Below are 22,789 nucleotides of genomic sequence, written 5' to 3'. Positions count from 1 at the left end.
TCAGCACGAGCCCATCGCGTGTCAGTCTGTGTTCTCTGGACGCGACGCTGAGGCTGGGGGTGATGATACCTGGAATAGTGAGTCGTTTGGTGTGGCTGTTGAGTATGTGACTGTACTCTCAATGTGACCTGGGCTCTCGATGCGCAGTCTGTGAGTGTTCTTATGTCAGCCCATATTCTCTGTGTGTGGCTGTGAGTCTGCGTGCAAGTTTGTGCTTCTGTGGGTGATGGGTGAGGCGGCCTCTACCTCTGAGCCCCTGGATGGGGTTGTGACCCCTGAGTGTTCTCTCCTGCTGTGGGGGAAGTAACCGCCCCATCCCTTACCCTCCTCCGACTGCGGGTAGGGTGGGGGCATCTAGGCTAGCTTTGAAGCCCCAGCCAGCCCCTGGCCTTTCCGGGAATTCTGTGCTCCCTGTGGGGGATGGGCAGGAGGGTGAAGAGGCCCAGACAGAGGCCTCTTGTCCACCAGGGCCTCAAGCAGCCCAGTGGAGTTGGGCCCGGACCCCAAGTCCGATCCGCCTGACTCTGTGCAGGAGACACATGCTTTGCCTGGGACAGACATGCCTGTCACATGCTTGGATGAGAGTGAACAGACAGACCCACATAGAAGGCAGACAGACAGACAGTGGGGCTCCTAAGTTAGGGTGTGGACAATCCCCACCCAATGCCTGGGCTGGGGTCCAGCACTTTTTTTTGCCTAAGCTAGGCTCTCTCTCTGAGGTCAGCCCATAGTGGCCTGGCTGTGTCTTCCTGCACCTGTCGCACTGCCGCTCCCAGGTCTGTCCATCTACCCTGTCTGTCCCTCTGCCTGAATCTGACTCTCCCTCTGCCTGTCGTCATCTGTCCCTCTAGGTGTCTCCCTACCTCAACCACTCCCTCTTTCCCCTTGTCTCTCTCTGCTGGTGTGTCTGTTCCCAGCCTCTGGGGATGTGTCTGGCTGTGTCCACCTGTCTGTCTGCCAGTTGCGTCTCCTGTTTATTACTGGGCCTGACTGCCTGTCGCCTTCCTCCAGATGCTTCTGAGGAGGCCTCCCCCCCTCCCCCGTCTGCTTCTGAGTCTGTCTGCACCTCTCTTTTTTTTCCCCATGGCTGCCCCTCTGCCTATCGACCACTCCTCAACATGGCTGTCTTTCTGCCCTCTCTGTTGTCTGTTCTTGTATTGTGTCGCCTGCCCGCCTTTCTCTATTTGTGATCGTTTCCCTTACGATGTCTGTCTCTCCTCTCTGCATCCTCCGTGTGTCTGATCCCTGAGTCAGTTGCCTCTGCCTGCGTGTCCTTCTAAGTGTGGATCTACCCCCTCAATCTTTCTGTCCACCTCCCCCTACCCAAGGCCCCCACACACCTCTGTCTCTCTCCACGTGGGTGCAGGTGAAGGAGGGCGCCCTCCTCCCCCACCCCCTGTCCTCAGCCGAAAGCCAGATGGAGGGAAACTGAATTAAAATTAAAAGTTCTTCCTAGAAAAAAAAAAAAAAAATCCGCGGGCCAGATGCGGCGCGGGCTGCGCTGATTAGCCACCTAGCAAGCGCGGAGGAGCTGATTGGCCACGGGGCGGGGCGGGGGCAGGGTCCGCTGAAGGGGAGCCTTGCCGGGGCCGTGGGGTCCCAGAGCCCTAGTGAGTTACGGTGGCTTCAGGAGCTGAGAGGAGCAGGGAGGTGAGGAGGGGATACTGGCCGGGTCGGGGCTCCGGAGACCCCGAGGCATGAGTGGGGATCCTGGGAGAGGTTCTCTGGGGGAACCTCCGTAGAGGGGGGTTCCCCTGGAGACATTTTTAGCCCTAGTGGAGAATTGAATGGTACCTAGCTCCCAGGAAGTGAATTCAGAAGTGATTGAGAGTCTCCAGAGAGTGCTCGCGACTGAGCATGGGACTCCTTGAGAGCCCTCCCCTTCCCAGGAAGGGGATTAGGGGCTTGGGGAGGGGGTTTCCCAGAGGCACTTTTAGCAATGATGGGGACCTTGAATGGGAGTTTCTGAGATACTGCACTCTCAGGAAGTGAGCTCTGGGCGCGCGCGGGGTGAGGGGGTATCTTCAGAGACACTCCATCCAGAAGACAGGGGCCCCTCCTGGAGCACCTCCACCCCAGGAAACACATCAGGCCTTGGGATGGAGCTTTTGATGCAGGTTTCTGAGATAGCTCATCGTCAGGAGGGGGAGATTAGGGCTCAGAGCAGGTTCCTGAGACACCCCAAGACCAAGAAGGATCTTAAGTCTGGAAGTGTCTCTAAAGTTATTTGTGCCAGAAGAACGAGTGTTTAGGACTTGACAGGGGTCTGAGAAAAAAATCTAATCCCTAAAAGGGGGATTAAGTGGGGGTCCCTGGGTCATTTCTATCCCTGGAAGGAGGCTCTGATTGGAGAATTGTCTTTGGCTTCTAGTGAGGATATTCAGAGTTGTGGCGGAGGGCAGTTTGCAGCATGGGGTGGGGGTGGGGGGTTAAGGTCACCAAGTTGGCCCCCCACCTCCAGCTCCTGCAACAGCTTGCATCAGCTCTGGGCTCAGGCTCGGGGCCCAGGCCGGGGGGGGGGGGGGGGGCGGGGGGGGGTCGGAGGGGGGGGGCAGCCGGGCCGACACGTGTCCCTGTAAGGAGTAAGAGGCTTGGCCAAGCGGTGAGGGTGGAGGGAAGGGGGGGGGGGGCCGGGGTGGTGGCAAGGAAAGAGACAGTGAGAGAGACAGAGTGAGTGTGGGTTCTGGAAGGACAGGCTATCCCAGCTCCAAATGGCCATCTCGTCTGCTGTGGGGTCGGTCTCTCTCTCTCTCTCTCTCTCTCTCTCTCTCTCTCTCTTTCTTTCTCTCTCAGTCTCTGCCCCTCTCCCCCTCTATTTGTCTCTCGCTGCCCTCTTTTTCTGCCTGTCTGAGTAACTGTTGGCATCCCTCCCCCTCCGATTCCCTTCTCTGCCTCCCATCTCTTTCTGTCGTCCTCTCACTGTTGTCTTCGAGTCTCTCCATTTATCTCTCAGTCTCTCTCATCCCTCTGTTCCTGTTCCCCTTGCCTCACCTCTGTTTCTGTTTCTCCATCTGTCTCTGTCTGACCCCCTACCCTATTCATCTAGCTCTCCCTACTCTGTAGCCCCCCCATCTCTGATCCCCACCCCCATTTCTCTGCCCACAGGATGGAACTTCAGGACCCAAAGATGAACGGAGCCCTCCCTGCGGATGCTCTGGGGTGAGTCGGGGGCCCAGGGGGACAAAGGTTAGAGGTCAGGATTACCCTCTCACCAGCCCCAATTTCCCTGCCTTCTCCAGCTACAGGCAGGAACGCGAGGGCTTCCTGCCCAGCCATCCTCCTGCTCCTGGGAGGAAGCCAATCGAGTTCATGGATGTGAGTGACCTCACAGGATCTGTCCTGGCTGCACCTTGCCCAGCTCATCTCTTCCCCTACTGTTCCCTCTTCCCAGGGGTTCCCTGCCTGGCTATTTCCTGTCCCCAGCCGCTCTGGTCCCTCAGCCACTCTCCTCCCTCACTGTTTTGCCTCTGGTGGCTGCTCCACCCTCCTCCCCTGTTCCTCTCCATTTCCAGCTGCTCCCGTCCAAAGTTCCTCCTAGTTCTTCCTTCCTAGCTCTTGCTTCCCCAGCTTCTCCCTGGCTTCCACTTTTTTTTCCTTCCTAGTTTCCGTCCTATAGTCCTTTCTGGGCTTCTCCCCGTCCTGGTCACTTCTCCCCTAGTCTTTCCTGGGCCCCAGCGCTGGTCCCGTTACCTGATCTCCTTCCCCATGTGTGCCCGGCCTGGCCCTTACCTGCAGTTCGAAGGGAAGACATCGTTTGGAATGTCCGTGTTCAATCTCAGCAACGCCATCATGGGCAGTGGCATCCTGGGACTGGCCTATGCCATGGCTCACACAGGGGTCCTCTTCTTCTTGTGAGTCTTGGGCGGCCGGGGTGGCCTGGGCCAGGGGGCAGGGGTGCTGTGTGGGACATGCAGGAGGCCTGGGGCCAAGTCTGAGCTGTGCCATCTGCCACAGGGCCCTGCTGCTATGCATTGCGTTTCTATCTTCATATTCCATCCATCTCCTGCTGACCTGTGCCGGTGTTGTAGGTAAGGCCAGAGCTCAACGCAGATCTTGGACCCCAGACTCTGGATCTACCCCTCTGACCTGAGACCCTAGACCTCAGCCCAAACCCTAGATTCTGAAAGTACCACATGGATCCCAGATCCTGGACCCAGGACCCCAGACCCCATACTTAACTCCCTGGACTCCAGACCTCAAACCACACCTTGGCCTTCAGAACTTATCTGGGCTCCCAGATCTCCTCTTCTCAATCCTCACCCCTCACCCTCAGTCTGGCGTCAAACCTCATTTCTCAGACCCTCCCCACACCCAGATTACTCCACCTCTCACCTCCACTCCTCAGTCTCCAGCTCCCCCTAATTGTGGAAGCCAGCTTCACAACCCAAGAATCCCACGACCCACTACCCACATTTGGTCCCCAACCTTTTCTCTGGTCACAGATTCCCACCTCCCAGGCTCCACTGCAAGCCTAGCCCAAGTTCACTGCTTAACCCTCATCTCCAGCTTCCATCAATCAGATCCAATTACCCCAAGCCCCAGTTCCTCAGCTCCCTGACCCTCAACTGCTCCCCTCCACCCCCCACCCAGTTCCTTACCCCTTGCCTAGCCTCCTGGACCCACAGCGCATTCCTTCCTGTCTCCCTACCCCAGGCATCCGAGCCTATGAGCAGCTGGGACAGAGGGCGCTGGGGCCTGCAGGGAAAGTAGTGGTGGCTGCGGTGATCTGTCTGCACAATGTTGGGGGTGAGGACTCTGGGAGGTAGGGGATCAGCTTGGGGGAAGAGGGTGAGGTGGGGTGGGCTTCCTCAGGCTGGGCTGGGAGGATGAGGGGAATCCTTCTGCTTATACCTCCCCCCACCTGCACCAGCCATGTCCAGTTACCTGTTCATCATCAAATCCGAACTCCCTCTGGTTATCGGCACCTTCTTGGACATGGACCCTGAGGGGTGAGTGAGAAACACCCCTTAGCTCTGGCCTGCAGGCCACTGACTCTACCTGTGCGGTCTGGCTGCCATCTTCAACTCTGTGCTCAGTTGACTCCTAGGTGTTCAGAGATTGTTGGGCTGGCCAGTCTGGTCAGACTGTGATTCTTAACATATTATGATGCCGACAGAAAGTGTGACCGTTGATCTGACTATACAGCAGACCACGCGTTGATTTTTGTGACTTGTTCTGGCTGATTCTGTCGGGTAGCCGACTCCGTATGTCCAGTACACTCTGATACCGACCAGGCGACTGTACATATCGAGTAGACCTAAACTCTGTGGATTTGGTTCTGGACTGCTGTACTGGCAGATTCTGTGGCCAGCTGTATGACAACTGACTACAGCTGTGTTCTGAATGCTGCGATCCCAACCATGTGTGTTTGACATTTGCTTACTCTGACTTTCCCTGTCCAGCAGATTCTGTTTGATTCAGGGTCCATCAGGCTGGTGGAAATCTGTCTAGCTCGAAGTGCACGGTCACTAACTGCAACCGTGTGTGTGCAGCGAACTGTGGTGCCAACTACGTATATGTGATTTGCTCCAACTGTATGTTCCAGTAGAATCCCACCTGTGTGTTTAATTTGGCAACCATTTTTTTCTGGCAAATTCTCTCTGGCTGAGTGTGTGTGATCCTCTACTCTGACTATATGTCCTCTGTACTATGGTTCCAGCCGTGTGTGTTTGACTGATGTTCTGCGTATGCGTCTAGTTGACTGTATGTTTGATTTTGGATCCATCTGCTAACTAAATCTGTTCAGTTGTTTGTATATAATGGCTGACTCTGTGTATCCTGTTAGATCTTTGGTTTCATTCTGAAGCCATTTAGGTATCTGATAATCTGTGTGACTAGGTGTGTCTAATTATTATAATTATCTCCCACTGTATATATATGGCCAATGGTGCTTTGTTGGTTTATTTCTGTGTAACTGTGTGTATGAGATAGTGTGTGAATGCCTGGAACATAGCAGGCAATTAATAAAATTCCTTTGAACAAATGAGCAGTTTTTCAGCTGATTTTGTGTAACTGTCTTACCTGGGTACCTCCCTCCAATATCTGTACAGTTTCCACTCTTTCTTTGAACTTGGTTCCAACAGTATAGCCAGCTGGCTGATTTTGTCTCTAGTTCAGTCTTTGGCTATATGGCCAAGTTGGCCTGGCTACTTTTGGATATTCGACAAACCTTGACCTGTTCAAAAAACCACATGTGTGTGTTCCTGACTTCTTGTCTGACTTTGCATCATTGCCTGACTACCAGATCATCAGACTGTTGTTCTGCCTGTCAGACACACCAGGGTCATGACTCACTCTGTGTCTGGTACTCTGTGTTGGACTGTGTGAGTCTCACTGATTTGGGGCATTTTCTGCCCATCTGGTTGTATGTCTGCTGGCGAGTCTGATGGCACAGTTTTGTCCAGCCATGCGTGTGTTCTTTCTTAGCTGTGTCCCTCTGACAGTGTCTGACTGACAGTCTGATAATCAGTCTGGTTGTTTCTGTCAATCCTATTGTGCCATTTGTCACTGTGACCACCTGAATGGCTTCTCACAGCTGAGACGTCAGCTCACCTCCCCTGACTGCAGGTAGAAATCTGTGTGTCCGGCTGTCGTTTATGACTGCCTGCCTGACAGTTTTCTTTGGCAGGCAGCTAGTCACTGTGTTTGCCTGTCTCCCTAGGGGCTGGTTCTTGAAGGGAAACCTCCTCATCATCATTGTCAGTGTGTTAATCATCCTGCCACTGGCCCTCATGAGACACTTGGGTAAGAGGCTTCCTGTGTTGTTCATTGGATAGTGGAGTCAGAAAAAGGGAGCCAGATTGAGAAAATCCCCATTTTCAAGGGCTATGGAATACCAGGGGTGAGCTTATTTGATGTGGGTTTTAACAGATAAATAGGAGTTTGCTGTGGAGAGGAGGCTGGTTCAGGAAGAAGTAAAAGCTTGTGCAACATGTGGCCTAACTGGGGTGAGGTAGCCTTGAAGGCCAAACTGGGGCTTGATATTTGCTGTAGGGAGTCCCTGGATTTCTGAGGCTCTCTATATTACCTCTTGCAGGCTACCTGGGATATACCAGCGGTCTCTCTTTGACCTGTATGCTGTTTTTTCTCATCTCGGTGAGTCTGAAAGAGAAGAACATGAAAAAGTGAAGCAAGAGTTTGGAACATTGGGTCATAGCCTTCCCCATGACCTCGCTTCCCCACCCTCCCCCAGGTCATCTATAAGAAGTTCCAGCTTGGCTGTCCTGTAGGTCTCAATGAGACGGAAGTGGAGAGCAAGAACCCTACGGCCCTTCCCATCCAGGGACTCAACAGAAGCTGTGAGGCCCATATGTTCACAGTTGACTCACAGGTGGGTGTGCAGGCATGTGTTTGGAGCTTGCACCACACTTAGGCCCTCTGGTCCCGTCACATGGTCCACTCTGTTCACAGTGGAGCTGGGCATCAGATATCGGGGGGCTTCCATGTGTCTTATATGGAGTGCAATGGTGGGGTCAGGCGGATGAGGAGGGGATATAACCCTGTAGGCTCTAACCTCATGTACTTGGGCCATTCCCCTAGATGTTCTACACGGTGCCCATTATGGCTTTTGCCTTCGTCTGTCACCCTGAGGTGCTGCCCATCTACACAGAACTCTGCCGGTGAGTGGGCAGGCAAGTGGGCATATGTGATGGGCCAGCAACTGGTAGGAGAGTCATAATGTCCGACAGCCCCTCAAGTGGTCCTTGTACTGTAGCTTGATGGTGGCTAGTTGGTGCCGGTGGTGGGGGGCGGTTGAAGTGGCCTTGGGGAATGCAGGGCGGTGACTTTTTACTGATTAGGGCTTAAATATTCTACTTTTAACATCCTGTACAAGTGTGAATGGACAGAGTGGGGAGGCAGGAATGATCAGAAGGAGGGTGTAGCATACGTGGATGGGGATGAGGAGATGGGGATGGGGAGGTAGAATGGGGGATGGGTGAACAAAAGAGGGAGCAGGGATTATATGGTAGGGGGATGTGTGGATGAATCAGATGGGGGCGCAGCATGGATGGTCAGATGTGAGGGAAAGGCAGAGATGGGCAGACAGAGGAGATGGACAAAGATGGTCATATGGGGTGAGATGGCTGGACAGAGGGAGGCGTGGCTAATCACACAGGGGAGGTGGAGATGGGCATCTCAGCATGTACCAGCTGAATGTCAGCTCAGGAACAAGGGGACTCTGGAGAGTGCAGGCTACTTTGGAAGCGCCTGTACCAAGTCCAGGGGTCTGGGCATGACAGTTCCATAACCTCTATGACTCAGGCCCTCCAAGCACAGAATGCAGGCTGTGGCCAACGTGTCCATTGGGGCCATGTTCTGCATGTATGGGCTTACTGCGACCTTTGGATACCTCACCTTTTACAGTGAGTGGGGCTGGGGCCAGGGTTGGGTGGGGGCTGGAGTGGGGAGTGGGCAGACTGCTGGGGCAGGAACCTGAGTGCTTTTCCTCTGTGCCCTGGACCCATCAGTTTCCAAACAGAGGGTGCACATCACACATGTAGATTTTGGTGTGTGTGTGTGTGTGTGTGTGTGTGTGTGTGTGTGTATGAGTTTGTGTTTCTGGGACACTGGTCCTAGTGCTCCCACTACATCCTGCATCCCATGTCCCATGTCCCACATCCCAGATAGCGTGGAGGCGGAGATGCTGCACATGTACAGCCAGCAGGACCTGCTCATCCTTTGTGTGCGCCTGGCAGTGCTGCTCGCCGTGACTCTCACTGTGCCAGTTGTGCTGTTCCCTGTGCGTGGGGTTGAGGGTGGGCCCATGGAGTGGAGGGATGTGGATGGATGTAGAAGGCATAGGCATGGATGTCTGACTGGGGGGTGGAGATAGGAGTGGATTTATGGATGGAGGAGGCAGGGATGGACAGATAGGGAAGGCAAAGTTGGCAGACGGACAGAGAACGCAAAAATAGATGGTCAGACAGATGGGGGATAGATGTCAGGGCAGAGAGAATGAGAGGGAGAGGGGTAGTCAGTTGGAGGGAGGGGGCACAGATGTCTGTCCAGACAGAAGAGGGAGGCAGGAATACTCAGACAGGGTAGAGGCATAGAGATGGACACTCAGAATGAAGAAACAGGGATGGACAGAAAAAGAGTGGAGGCAGAAGTAGTGAGGTATAAGGGGGGCCAAGGCTCTCAGATGGGGAGGTGGGATGACTAGACAGAGGAGGGAGGCTGAGGAAGTCAGATGGCAAAAGAGAGGCAGGGATCTAAGACAGAATGGAAGGACAAGAGGGTGGTCAGACAGGGAGGCAGAGATTTCAGATAGTGGGTAGAAGCATCGATGGGTGATCAGACAGAAGGAAGACACATGGATCGTCAGAAGGGCGGCGGGATACTCATTCAGAAGGTGGAGGCACCGATGGGTGGTCAGACCAGGGGGACATGTAGATAGTCAGATGGAGGGGGAATCAGGCATCTCACACAGGGTGGAGGCACGATGGGTGCTCAGATGGAGGGTGGAGTTAAAGTCAGATGACCGCATGGAGTGGGGAGGCAGCACGTGGGCCCTGACTGGTGTCCTGCCCTACTCTGACCACAGATCCGCCGGGCCCTGCAGCAGCTGTTCTTCCCAAGCAGAGACTTCAGCTGGCCACGACACGTGGCCATAGCCCTGATCCTGCTTGTCTTGGTCAATGTTCTTGTCATTTGTGTGCCAACCATCCGGGATATCTTTGGGGTTATTGGTTAGTACCCCTAACCCCAGTCCCAGACCCCACCTAATACGGGCCTGGTACCCCAAACTTACATTGGTTTCTGTCCCTCCTGCTTGTCCTTCAGGGTCCACTTCAGCCCCTAGCCTCATCTTCATCCTTCCTAGCATCTTCTACCTCCGCATTGTACCAACTGAGGTGGAGCCCCTCTACTCCTGGCCTAAGATCCAGGTGAGCATTCCAGGAGAGGGTTGGGGAAGAGGGAGAATTCTGAGGAGAGAGCACTCCTGGATGGCCAGAGATAAAAAGAACATTTTCAAGAGGGGGCTGGGGGGAAAGGAGCAGGTGGTCTGGAAGAATGAAGGAGATTGTCTTAGAAAGGGGCTGAGCAGACAGAGTACCAGCAGGGTCTGCAAAGACAGAGGGAGCATTCTACAGACAACAGAAGGAGTACTATTTGAAGAGGGTCAGGAGCACTTTCAAGGAGGATATAGGAGAGTACTCTCTGAAGTGTTCTAGAAGGATGAAAGAAGAATTCTTAGGAAGGGGCTGGTTTTGAGGAAGGGGAGGGAGCAGGAGGGTCTGGAATGCATGGGGCACTCTGGAGGGGATGGAGGGCTAGAGGGACATTCTCAGGAGGAGCTCTGGTTTGGAGACCCAACCAACTGCATCTTGTCTCCCTCTCATCCACAGGCTCTGTGTTTTGGTCTCCTGGGGGTCCTCTTCATGGCAATCAGTCTAGGCTTTATGTTTGCCAACTGGGCCACAGGCCAGAGCCCTGTGTCTGGACACTGACCATGCCCTGCTCCTCCCTGGGCCCCCGTGCGCATGCTCCTGTGCACGTGGAGGAAGATGGGGCCCCTGTCCTGGGTCCCTCCTGCCTGTTGTGTGGAGGTGGCTGGTTCCCATTATCATGGCTGTTGGAAGTAGGGGGCTGCAGAGGTTGCAGAGTGGTCCACTTCCCTCCTCCCCAGGGATGCTGAGCTTGGATCATGGCCCTAAGCCCAACACCATGGGAGGAGGAGGAGACCAGGTCTTTGGGGAATCCCTGCCCAGCCCAGTCCTTTCTGCCTCTCTTGGCAGAAGCTGTTTGTCAGGATCACCCTCGAGCTAAAGGGGAAGAATAAAGATGCTGCATTGCAACTCTGGTCTCAGCCTTCTCATCTCTTTCTAAGTCTTCTTGGGGGAGTCTGCCTAGGTTCAGACAGGGGTAAACTAAGGCCCTGAGAGTAGGACTGAACTGGCTCTCAAGTATTCACTCACTTCTCCACTCCTTCAGTAACTTGCTACTCAACTCATTGTTCCATTCACTTCCTCACTCAAGAAACCTGTTGAGAGCCTACTGGGTGCCAGGCACTGTTCTAGGTGCTGGGGTTGAATCAAGCAGACAATAATCCCTATAGTTGGTGTTCTAGCAAAAGAGTAGGCAAACTATGACCTACAAGCCAAATTCAGCAGCCTGCTGCCTCTTTTTGTATGGCCTGAGCCAAGAATAGTTTGCACATTTCTAAGTACTTGAAAAAAAAATAAGAAGAGGAATAATTTGTGACACCTGAAAAGTATGAAATTTAAATTTCAGTGTCTGCAAATCTTTTATTGGAACACAATAATGCTTGCTCACTTACATATTGTTTATGGTTATTTATTGCTACAACAGCAGGGCTGACGAGTTGCAACAGAGACCACATGGCCCACAAAGCCTAAGCTATTTATTATCTGGCCCTTTTCAGAAAAAAAAATTGCTGATCCCTGATCTAGCAGAAGAGAGGAAAAGAGATTAATTATTTCTGATAAAGATGAGCACTATGAGGGACTCCTGGCTGGCTCCGTCAGTGTAGCATGCGACTCTTGATCTCAGGGTTGTGAGTTCAAGCCTCACGTGAGGTGTAGAGATTACTTAAAAATAAAATCTTAGAGGGGAGCCTGGGTGGCTCAGTCAGTTAAGCGTCCAACTCTTGGTTTCTGCTCAGGTCATGATCTCACAGTTTCGTGGTTTCAAGCCCCGTGTCAGGCTCTGTGCTGGGAGTGCAGAGCCTGCTTGGGATTCTCTCTCCCTCTCTCTCTATCCCTCCCCCTCTCAGGCTGTCTCTGGCTCTCTCAAAATAAATAAATAAGCTTAAAAAAAGATGCACACTGTGAGGAAAATAAGTGATGTGAGTGTGGTGTGCAGGGGGCAGTGAGGGGGTAGTCAGGGAGGCCTCACTGTCGAGCAGACAAATAGCTGAGTCAGTCCTAGATTGGCAAGAAGGAGTGAGTCCCATGCTTATTTAGACAAAGTGTTCTTGGCTGAGGCCCCAGCAAGTGCAAAGGCCCTGAGGTAGAAACAAGCATAGCAGGTCCAACAGGAGCCAGCATAGCCATCTTGCTCTCCCACTGGCAATGTGTATGAGTGCCAATTTCACCACAGCCTTGCCAACATCCTGAGTCATGAGACATGGATTTTTTGCCAACCTACTAGGTGAAAATGGTATTGCTGTTAAAATTCGCATGTGTTTCTTTATGAGAGAAGTTTCTGGATATTTAAGAGACTTTTTGTTTATCTTCCCAGATAATTTTTAATGCATGTGCAAGCCACCACAGATAATAATCTTTCTCCTCTCTATATTTAGAAATAGGGCAGTTGACTGTAGTTGAATATGGTATCCTTCTTATTTCACTCTTCATTCCTTACTGCCACTAGGCTCAACACTAAAGCTCAACAAGCTGGCTTTTTAAAAAAGCTTATTTATTATTTTTTTAAAAAGTTCATTCACTTATTTTGAGAGAGAAAGAAAATGCGAGTCAGGAAGGGGCAGAGAGGAAGAGAGAGAGAATCCCAAGCAGGGTCCGCACTGTCAGCATGGAGCCTGGCACGGGACTCGAACCCACAAACTGCGAGATCATGACCTGAGCTTCTATCTGCTGTTTCTCAAATGATCAGCTCAAAGCCATCCTTATGCCAAAGAGGCATATTTTGGGGTGGCATATTCTGGTCTCCTACAATATGCGACAAATTAAAAGTAATTATCCCTAATATGTAAACAAGCTTTTGCAGATCAATAAGAGAAACTGGAGTAGCTCAATGAAAAAAAAATGTGTTCATGCAATGGCATTACTTCACATTACAGCACAAAGGATTAAGAAGTAGATAGTATGAAAGAAATAAAGGAAATGGAGGATAGGCCCCAGAAGTTTCAACATTCATCAAATAGGAGCTTCAGACACAGAAAATAGACAGTGGGGAGAAGGCAATACTTGAAGAAATAATGTTCTAGAATTTTCTGAGCTGAAAAAAGACAATCATCAAACTGAAAAGAGCCACTAAATTCTAAGCATGATTTACGCGCATGCACGCACACACACACACACACACACACACACCATGGAAATAAAATTTCTAGGTTAAAAATAAAATCTTAAAGGATAACAAAATCCTGAAAGGTCCCAGCAAGAAAAGAGAGAAGAAAGAATACAGTGGAGGAGTTCTTCAAAGAGCTGATGAAAAATAACTTTGAACCTATATTTCAAAAAACCTGTATCTAGACAAGATAATCCAGATGAGAGCAAAAATATTTCAGAAAATTCATCACACACCTACCCCTTCTTAAAGGATTATTAGGGTATGTGATCCAGCAGAAGAAAACTGGATTAAGGAGCCAGGAGGGGGTTCTGGTAAGCAATGGTGAGGGGAAAAATAGTAACATTCATTGAAAAGTCTAAATAAGTTTTGATTGTAAATTTTAAAGATCACCATCTTGAACTAAAATTCCAGGTAATATAAACATGGGAGATGAGGGGAGGAAGAGGAAAGAAAAGAGAGTTCTTATGTTGTTTAAGGGATGACTGTAGATGCAAATTAATGGTAGAATTGTAGAACAGTTGCTTTTTAAAGTGTAAACTCTGGAGTCAAACTGCACGTGGTCAAATTCTGGCTTCTCAATTTGCTGGCAGTGTGACCTTGTGTAAGTCACATAATCTTTCTGTGCCTCAGTCTACTCAAGAGTAAACTGGGGATAGTTATTGAACTCACTGGATGGTTATGATGATTACGTGAGTTAATATATGTAAAGCACTTAGAATAGCCCCTGTCACATGGTAATTGGTATATCTATTTCAGCTATTGTTGTTGTTGTCTTAAGTAATGACTTCAAATGTCTGCTAAAATATAAGGCAGGGTACCTGGGTGACTCAGTCAGTTGAGTGTCCGGCTCTTGATTTTGGCTCGGGTCATGATCTCATAGTGTGTGGGATCAAGCCCTGTGTCGGGCTCTGTGCTGACAGCATGGAGCCTGGTTGGGATTCTCTCTCTCCCTCTCTCTCTGCCCCTCCCCCCTCAAAATAAACAAACTCATAAGTAAGTAAGTAAGCAAATAAATAAAATGTAAATGTAGCTATAGATGAAGATGTTGACAAGCAATAGCAGATACCACAGAAGAGGTAAGGAGCTGGTCAGGTTTCAGAATACTTCCCAGTCACAAAACTCTTGATGGTTTGGTCCCCAGTCGGGGATGCGATGGCCCAGAGTGGGAAAAGGTCAGAGGTCATCGATGGAGGATAAGCTGAAGTGGAGCTCTCTGTGTCCTTTTGTCTCCTTATATTTTTTGGAAGGCTCATTACCTGTCCTGTAAGCACTACAAAGCAAAAAAGTGGCAGGGCTGGCCCAGTGCCAGTCTGAGGAGACATGGTTACATCGGGGTAGAGTGGGTTTGGAAAGCTCATAGAAAATGTGCAGTCAGGCTAGCCAGTATATAGGCAGGCATTCTTCCCTTCACCCTCTGGGCTAGGAAACTACAACAAATAACACCCCCCCCCCCACCGAAGCCCCTCTACATCCTCACTTGGTGCAGAAGTCCTGGAAGTTTCTTTGGGGAGTCACAGGCTGGGGAGGGAAAAGAAGGATTAGCTGAGCCCAGAGGACAACTCTAGAAGTTCTCTACCCTGACATACCAACCTCCAAACCCTCAAACCCACAAGGAATGTCCAGGCTACATATCTTCCCAGAAGGTTATATAGAACTTTTACCTGAACCCGGGTTCACCTTTTGGTAGGTGTCTAGCTAAAAGACAAAACTAAGCCAAAGAATAAGAAAAGGAAGGGTTTTACTTGCAACAGGTATAAGAGAACACCAGAGATATTTCTCAAAGCAGTGTCTCCTCCAACAACTAAAGCCAGGTTAATTTTTTTAAGCTTATTTATTTATTTTGAGAATGGGGGAGGGGCAGAGAGAGAGAGAGAGAGAGAGAAAGAGAGAGACAGAGACAGAGAATCCCAACCAGGCTCCATGCTGTCAGCACAGAGCCCAATGCAGGGCTCGAACTCACGAACCCTTGAGATCATGACCTGAGCCAAAATCAAGAGTCAGATGCTCAACTGACTGAGCCACCCAGGTGCCCCTAAAACCAGGTTAGTTTTAAGCTAAGAGTGCATACATATTTATGAAGGGGCTTGCACAATAGGGAATTACAGCACGGAACTGGGGCAAAAGTCATTTTAAGGTGACTGAGTCCAGGTCAAAGTCACAAGGGCCAGCAAGGGCCAGCATCATCAGTTCTCTGGCTCCAGATCATCCAGTCTCTGAGTGCTTAAAGGGGTTTAGATCCTGCAAAGATAACTCAGCATGCATCTGGTCAGTCTTCACTTTTGAGTGGGATTAGACTATCTCCTGGCCTGATAGTGACTGTTTGTTATATTCTTTTACAAGTCGACTGGGGGCCTAAAATAACTTTTCTTATATCAAGAAAGCTGTGTCTGTTTTTCTTTTTCTGGGGACCCCAGCTCTTTCTGCTTAACAGAACTATTAGGAATACTAGATATTAATTTCTCAAATCAATAATTCAGTGGGCTAGGTTGGATATTAAAACAGATGCATTTGAAAAGGCAAGAAACATGATGAGGAATGGATAGAGATGGAGTAAATGAAAGAAATGCTAATTAATATGGAGGATAGATGTATACATGTCAAGACCCATCTAATAGTAGCCTCGTAAGGACAGAATGCTTAAATTAAAAAAATGAGTGAGAATATCTCAGACTTAGACGACTTCAGATTTAAAGGGATCATAGTATGCTGAACAGAGTAGATAAAGACATGCACATATATACACTCCCCTAGACACAGTAAAATTCCAGATTATGAAAGATAACAAAAATTATTTTCATTTTATTTTATTAAAGAGTTTATTTGTAAGTCATCTCTACACCCAGCGTGGGGCTCAAACTCACAACCCCGAGATCAAGAGTCACGTGCTCCACTGACTGAGCCAGTCAGGTGTCCCCCAAAAATGATTTTTAAAACATCTACAGAGAAATAGAAGTTTACTTACAAAGCAAAAGTAATTTAACTGACATCAGATTTCTCAAATACCATACCAGATGCAAGCAGACTAGGGTGTAATAACTCCAAAGTGTTGAAAGAAAGGAACTTTTATATAAGGTGGAATAGAGACAGTTTCAGGCATACAGATTGTCAGAAGTTTAAAGACAGAGAGAAAGTCCAAGCAATAAAGGCAACCACACAGCAGTAAAATGAATGTGCGAGGAAGGATAATTTTTGCACAATACTAAGCAAGAATCTGCTTAACCTGGTATGGCATAAAGGTTTCCCTTCCATCACCAAGGGTGAGTATTATATTGAACTTTTATTTTTTATTTTATTTTTTTCACTTTCAATATACTAGCTAAATACATTTATTGAACTTTGAAAAAAATTTTTATTAGTTTTCTTTTATTATTTTTGAGAGGCAGAGAGAGAGAGAGAGAGAGAGAGAGAGAGAGAGCACGAGTGGGGGAGGGGCAGAGAGAGAGGGAGACACAGAATCCTGAGCAGGCTCCAGGCTCTGAGCTGTCAGCACAGAACCCGATGCGGGGCTCGAACTCACAAACCGTGAGATCATGACCTGATCTGAAGTCGGTCGCTCAACTGACTGAGCCACCCAGGCACCCCCATTTATTGAACTTTTAAATTCATTCTATTGTAATTATGATGGTTGCTTTCCTTTGCCTCTTACTATGGGTTTACTGAATATTTTGGTGGCTACAAACTCCCCGAGAAAGGCAGAAATGGCAATGGAGGTATTTTAAATATCTCCATTTAATAGTGTTGGGGCGCCTGGGTGGCTCAGTCGGTTGAATGTTGGACTTCGGCTCAGGTCATGATCTCACAGCTCGTGGGTTCAAGCCCTGCATCGGGCTCTGTGCTAACAGTGAGGAGCCTGCTTGGTTCTCTCTCTCTCTCTCTCTCTCTCTCTCTCTCTCTGCCCCTCCCTGACTTGTGTGCTTTCTCTCTCTCTCAAAATAAATCAATACATTACAAAAAATAAAAATGGTAGTGTCACTGTAAAAGAATAACCAAAGAGGAACACTGTTAGGGTAAATAAACACAAAACTGAATTTTCCCTGTTGCCAAAAAAGGGAAAGAGACTTCCCCTCCTTCACTTTTCTTCAAGCATTTCCTTGAGAAACCTAGGATTTTGAATCTTTCTCTGCCTCTTTGATATGTCTGTACATCTTTTTAAGAGCTAAATAATCCTGTTGCCAGCCTATAACACAGGAATGCCTTTCTTAATAAGAGCATTGGAGCCATATCTTTGAAATGTGGTTGTCAAAGAAGATAAGCATCCCATTTACCTGTCACCTGGGAGTTTCACCTACGTGCTTGGCTCCAAGCTGTAAGCACCTGCTTATCATAGAGATAGTGGATAAAGGCAATTAGCTAGCACAGATGGCTAGTACAACTACCAGGTGAACTTAGGACTTGCCTGGGAGTACTTAGCGCTCACCCTTGGATGCTGCTCTAAAGCCAGGCCAGTGAGCTGCACGCCTGGGCTTTTTGGCTCCTTCCATCACTTCTGATTGTATGAAATGCTGGGTCTCAGAAGTGTGTAATCTGGCTTCCCAAACGTCTGTCAAAGGGGTCAGGTGGTGCAATCTGGAAATGTGGGGAGTTCATGCCTTCATGCCTGTGGGGTGCATTTTGGCCAACAAGAAAAGGATCCGGGAGTGAGCTGGGCAGATCAAGTCTCTCCTTCCTCCCTCTCTTCATGCAAAGTTCTGAGCTGCATTTCTTTGTATAATCTGCCTGGAGACATCCTATATGCCCAAAGTCTGTTTCTTTGGGAATCTGGCCTTAAACAATGGTCATTTGAACTTGTGAAGGCCATGCTAAGTGTTGATTGTGGAGAACCCAAGTCTGAGCAGAGTAAAATTGTCCAAAAGAGAAAAAGGGCAAATATGAGGATTCGGGATAGATGGAGGTGATGTATGCTGGCTGGGGCCAAGGACCCAGAGGGGATCCCACAGGACCAGCCAAGAGGGTCCTTGGCTTCACACAAGAATAGAAATGGAGAACTGAAGAGGAAGTGATGGCAGAGTTTATTGATTAGTAGAAGTGATAGAGTACAGTAGAATGGAGACTAGAAAGGAAAAGAGAGAGTCTCATTTTTGCTTGGGGTCTGCAGTTTTTTTTTTTTTTTTTAAGGAAGAGATTTTATTTTATTTTAAAAGTAAGCTCTACCCACAACGTGGGGCTCAAACTCATGACCCCAAGGCCAAGAGTTGGCATGCTTTACCGACTGAGTCTGCCAGGTGCCCCTGGGGTCTGAGGTTTTTATTGAGGATGGAGATGTGGTGTACGTTGTCCTCTCAGGCATCCAGGAACTAGTCAAAACAAGGATGAATGCGGGGCCCCTGGGTGGCTCAGTCGGCTGAGTGTCCAACTCTGGCTCAGGTCATGATCTTGCAGTTCATGAGTTGGAGCCCCACAGTGGGCTCACTGCTGTCAGCCCAGGGTCTGCTTCAAATCCTCTGTCTCTCTCTGTCCCTTCCTCGCTTGTGCTCTTTCTCTCTCTCAAAATAAAATAAAATAAAGTACCAAAAAAACCCAGGGATAAGTGCTCAGGTGTCCTCCATAAGTCACTTATGCCCTGGGGGCACAGGCCTGGAGTCAGTGGTCTGGAAAGGTACTGTACTGGAAGACTCCAAAGAAATCATTAACTCCATGACCTTTACAAGGAGTACATACACCGTTTTCTATAAGGTGTGTGTAAGGAGGGGGGTATAGGTCCTAGCAAGAACAGAGGCAGGAATAAAGCAGTATATTATGGGGCCCCTTCAGTTTCCCTGTCTTAGAAGGAATAGAAGAATGGAAAGAGGACTTTAGATGCCTCTATTTTGACCTCGAGCTTTCTAGTTGGGTTCTTTCCTGTTTGTCTCTTAGCTCAGGTGGAAGACCCCAGGGCAAAAGCATCCCCTGATGGGAACTGCAAGTACACTCCCCAAGCAATAGGGACTGCCCTGAGCCAGCAAGACCCCATGTGACTGACCCCAAGACAACGATCAGTTTGACCTTCATTGCCCACCTGCACTTACGCACGCGCCTTTACCCCACATTGTCCTTATATAACTTGGAACTTTCTGGCATTTTGGAGTCAGTCTTTGAGACACTAGTCTGCTGTCTTCCCGGTGTTGGCTTCATTGAAATCATTTCCATTCTTGTTCCACTACCACTCGTTTCTCAGGCATTGGGTTTTGTCAGTGGCGAGTGGCCGAACCTGGTCTGTTTAGGATGCCTGGAGCCAGGTACTCTTGTACCACAATACCCCGGCTACAGAAACAGTAGAATAGCTTAAAGGCAAGTTTTAAAAAGTTAATGTTAATATATTTTTGAGACAGATAGAGACAGAATGCAAGCTGGGCAGGGGCAGAGGGAGGGGGAGACACAGAATCTGAAGCAGGCTCCAGGCTCCACAGAGCCTGATGTGGGGCTCGAACCCACAAACTGTGAGATCATGACGTGAGCCGAAGTTGGGCACTTAACTGACTGAGCCATCCAGGCGCCCTTTAAGGGTGATTTTTTTAGGGGTAGGGAAGGCAGTTTAGGTGATTTTTGCAATGAACTTCTCAGCTCTGTAAAATATATACTTCCTTCACCTCCACTAGTCTTCTCTATGAAATCTTCAATAAATTGTCCTTTTATAATGATATTGCCTTGTGAAATGAATTTTCCTTTGGGGAATAAAACACATTGAGTCCTGTGCTAGCATTGGTGCAAGAGAGACTGCAGAGCAGAGCCTGGGGAAGGAGCAGGTCTCAGAGGACCTAAGCCTGCCATGTGAAGAAGCCCAGGCTGGCCTGTTTGAGGATTAGACCACAGGAAGCAAAAAGACTCAGGCTAGCTGAGCACCCTACCAACCTGCAAACTGCAGTCGAATGAGTGATCCCAGGCAAGACCAGCAGAAGAACCACCTGGCCCGACCCAAAGAGCTAACCCATAAGATCCTGAGCATATAAAATGTTTGCTGTTATAAGCCAAACAAAACAAAACAAAACAAAACCCCAAAAGCATATCCCCAATGGAACCTGCACATAGCCAGGTTACAAAATATTATATACAATAATTTTAAAAAAAATTTAAAGTAGGCTCCACACCCAACGTGGGGCTTGAACTCACAACCTGAGATTTAGAGTTGTGTGCTCTACTGATGAAGTCAGACAGGCGCCCCTTATACACAATAATTGATAGGTTTCAAGAACCATTTAGAGAATAAAATGCCATTTAGAGAATAAAATGGAGGAAAATTGGGGCGCCTGAGTGGCTCGGTTGGTTAAGTATCTGACTCTTGATTTCAGCTCAGGTCTTGATCTCAGGGTCATAAGTAAGCCCTGCTTTGGGCTCCATGCTGGGTGTGAAACCTTAAAAAATGGAGGAAAATTACACTCATATAGTGACAAAAATTCATTACATCTACAAACAGATGATCGGAGGAGGATGGCAAATAGAGACTGTACGTCTCTCTCCCATCCCACCCAACATTATATTGATTTGGGAAGTGTTTTTAAGGATAAATTCTTTTTTTTTTTTTTAAAATAAGTTCCACTGTCAATGCAAGGCTCAAACTCATGAGCCCTAGATCAAGGGTTGCATGCTCTACTGACTGAACCAGCCAGGCATGCCAGGGATAAATTATTTTTTTAAGTTTATTTATTAATTGAGAGAGAGAGAGAGAGAAGAGACTGCAAGCAGGGGAGGGGCAGAGACAGAGGGACAGACAGAATCCCAAGCAGGCTCCGCACTGACAGTGCAGAGCCTGATGTGGGCCTTGAACTCACAAACCATGAGATCATGACTTGAGCTGAAATCAAGAGTCAAACGCTTAACCAACTGAGCCACCCAGGTGTCCCAGGATACATTCTTAACAGTACAGGGAAAAGGTGCTGGTGGGCCACCGGAAATGCTGAAACACTCCTGGAAGATAGAAACAAGGTGGGATCAGACTGAGAGAGAAGTCCAAGGAGACAAGATCACACCTCAAATCACCAGAGGCAAGAGCTGTTCTTTGTAACAAAGCCTCCGAAAAAGTCCAAACTCAGAGTCAAAAAGGACAAAGAGCAGGGGTGGGGGGGCTTAGGATAATCATCTGGTGAGTTCATTGAAAAGTTCATTGGTAGATTGCCCTCCAACACTTACATAGATTGGCTGGCAGTAGCCCTTTCTGCCTCTAAGGTGCAACTCCAATAACTGTTCATTAAAGAAAGTAAATAATCAGGAATCTGCCCAACTTTCTGTATAATACCCATGAACATTAATACATTTGACCATGTAACAGGCCACAAATAAATCTTGAAGCTGCCCCTCAAGATGTAGAAAATGCAAGGGACATTCTCTGAACACAATAAAAGTAAAACAACGGTTTCTACTCGGAAGTTTAAAAAACACCCTTAAAGATGTTCTGAAGATGGCTGCTTGAGCAAACTTGTCTACCTCTCCACTGAAATAACAGAAAAAAATTGTACAGAGTACCAGGAAACAAGAAAGGATGTCATTTGGGGACCAGAAATTGTGACGGATTCCTTAAAAACAGAAAGTAGCTCAGATGAGAGTTTCAAGGGGGAAGGGAGCCAGAAGCCAAAATGAGCAGGAGGAAACAACCAAGAAGAGAAGAATATATCTGGAGAAACTTCAAACAGGGTAAAATGGATAAAAAATCAAGAACTACACTCACAGCTAAACGGCTAGTTGGACCTTCAACACCCTTACTTACACTGGGCAGATGGCACACTAATGACCATGAACTCCCTACCTCCTACATGGGAAAGTCCCTTAGGATGCATGTGGGGAATGCTGAGAAAGAAGCATATCAGAGCCTGGGGTACCTTCAGCCCTCCATAGTAATAATGAAGGAGAGAAATGCATTTGTAGAGAGGGAACCATTTTAAAAAATTTTATTTTTAAGTAATCTCTACCCCTAACGTGGGGCTTGAATTCACAACCTCGAGGTCAGGAGTCGCGTGCTCCACTGGCTGAGCCAGCCAGATTCCGTGAGAAGGGACCATTTCTAGTCTGTCTGCTCCATGGCTAGTCATGCCAAAGCAAAGAGGAATATTCAGCATGCCCTACCTGCTTACAGAGAGTCTGAGACAGGCACCCTACAATGAAACTTTCATGCGTTCTATGATAGTAATATTTAGATAAAACGGTAAAACACAAAAAATGTTGTCAAAGGCATCATTGGCCTATTTCACTGGCTCAAAAACTGTTCCCACAAGTACATGTGTCTCCCTAAGGAGAATAAGTCTTTTTATTGAGGTAAAATTAGTATATAACATCACATAAGTTTCTGGTGTACCAATATTATAATTCAATATCTGTATACACTACAAAGTGATCGCCACCAAAAGTCTAGTTACCATACATCACCATACAATTTAGCTCCTTTACTCATTTTGCCCACCCTCCGACACCTTTCCCCCCGGTAACCATCAATCTGTTCTCTACTAGGTTGTTTTTGTGTTGTTTGTTTGTTTGTTGTTATGTTTTGTTTTAGATTCCATGTATGAGTGAAATCATGCTATTTGTCTTCCTCTGTCTTATTTCACTTAGGATTATACCCTCAAGGCCGTCCATGTTGTCCTCTACTCTGAGACTTGGGACAGAACCTGAAGCTTATTCATGTTCCCCCTCCAATACACACCTGTTCTCCTTTTTTGAAAAGTTTACCTATTTATTTATTTTGAGAGAGGGCAGGGAGGGGCAGAGAAAGAGAGAGAGAGAGAGCGCGCATCCCAATCAGGCTTTGCGTTGTCAGTAGTGCGGAGCCCAAAGCGGGGCTCAATCCCACAGACAGTGAGATCATGACCTAAGCCTAAATCAAGAGTCG

General features: G+C 48.4%; 1 protein-coding gene across 4 annotated transcripts; it reads left to right on the top strand.

Annotated features, from left to right (window-relative positions):
* Positions 1–1,568: 1,568 nt before the first annotated feature.
* SLC38A5 (solute carrier family 38 member 5) lies at positions 1,569–10,799 on the top strand. Of its 4 annotated transcripts, none has more exons than XM_040468774.1 (16): positions 1,569–1,650; positions 3,106–3,159; positions 3,240–3,315; positions 3,736–3,851; positions 3,955–4,028; positions 4,654–4,746; positions 4,871–4,949; positions 6,662–6,744; positions 7,037–7,095; positions 7,193–7,330; positions 7,540–7,619; positions 8,263–8,363; positions 8,625–8,740; positions 9,545–9,689; positions 9,784–9,887; positions 10,350–10,799. In XM_040468774.1, the coding sequence occupies exons 2-16, from the start codon at positions 3,107–3,109 to the stop codon at positions 10,449–10,451; spliced, it is 1,419 nt and encodes a 472-aa protein (XP_040324708.1). In that variant the 5' UTR covers positions 1,569–1,650; position 3,106; the 3' UTR covers positions 10,452–10,799. The 4 variants fall into 4 exon arrangements, with proteins under 4 accessions (XP_040324708.1, XP_040324707.1, XP_040324710.1 ...); XM_040468773.1 differs by lacking the exon at positions 1,569–1,650 and adding an exon at positions 2,632–2,734; XM_040468776.1 differs by lacking the exons at positions 1,569–1,650; positions 9,545–9,689 and adding an exon at positions 2,632–2,734.
* The last annotated feature ends 11,990 nt before the right edge of the window (positions 10,800–22,789 follow it).

The sequence above is a fragment of the Herpailurus yagouaroundi genome, unplaced genomic scaffold (assembly GCF_014898765.1).
Source record: "Herpailurus yagouaroundi ecotype Mexico unplaced genomic scaffold, PumYag 67793, whole genome shotgun sequence".
Classification (NCBI taxonomy): Eukaryota; Metazoa; Chordata; class Mammalia; order Carnivora; family Felidae; genus Herpailurus; species Herpailurus yagouaroundi.
This window is presented reverse-complemented; position numbering and strand designations above follow the sequence as displayed.

What these genes read in the sequence shown, in the direction of transcription:
- SLC38A5 (XM_040468773.1), top strand. Translation starts at nt 2,712, where the DNA reads ATGGCCATCTCGTCTGCTGTGGG. An exon ending in TTGGACATGGACCCTGAGGG is followed by an intron (nt 4,950 to 6,661) that starts GTGAGTGAGAAA and finishes CTGTCTCCCTAG; the next exon opens with GGGCTGGTTCTTGAAGGGAA. An exon ending in ATCTACACAGAACTCTGCCG is followed by an intron (nt 7,620 to 8,262) that starts GTGAGTGGGCAG and finishes TCTATGACTCAG; the next exon opens with GCCCTCCAAGCACAGAATGC.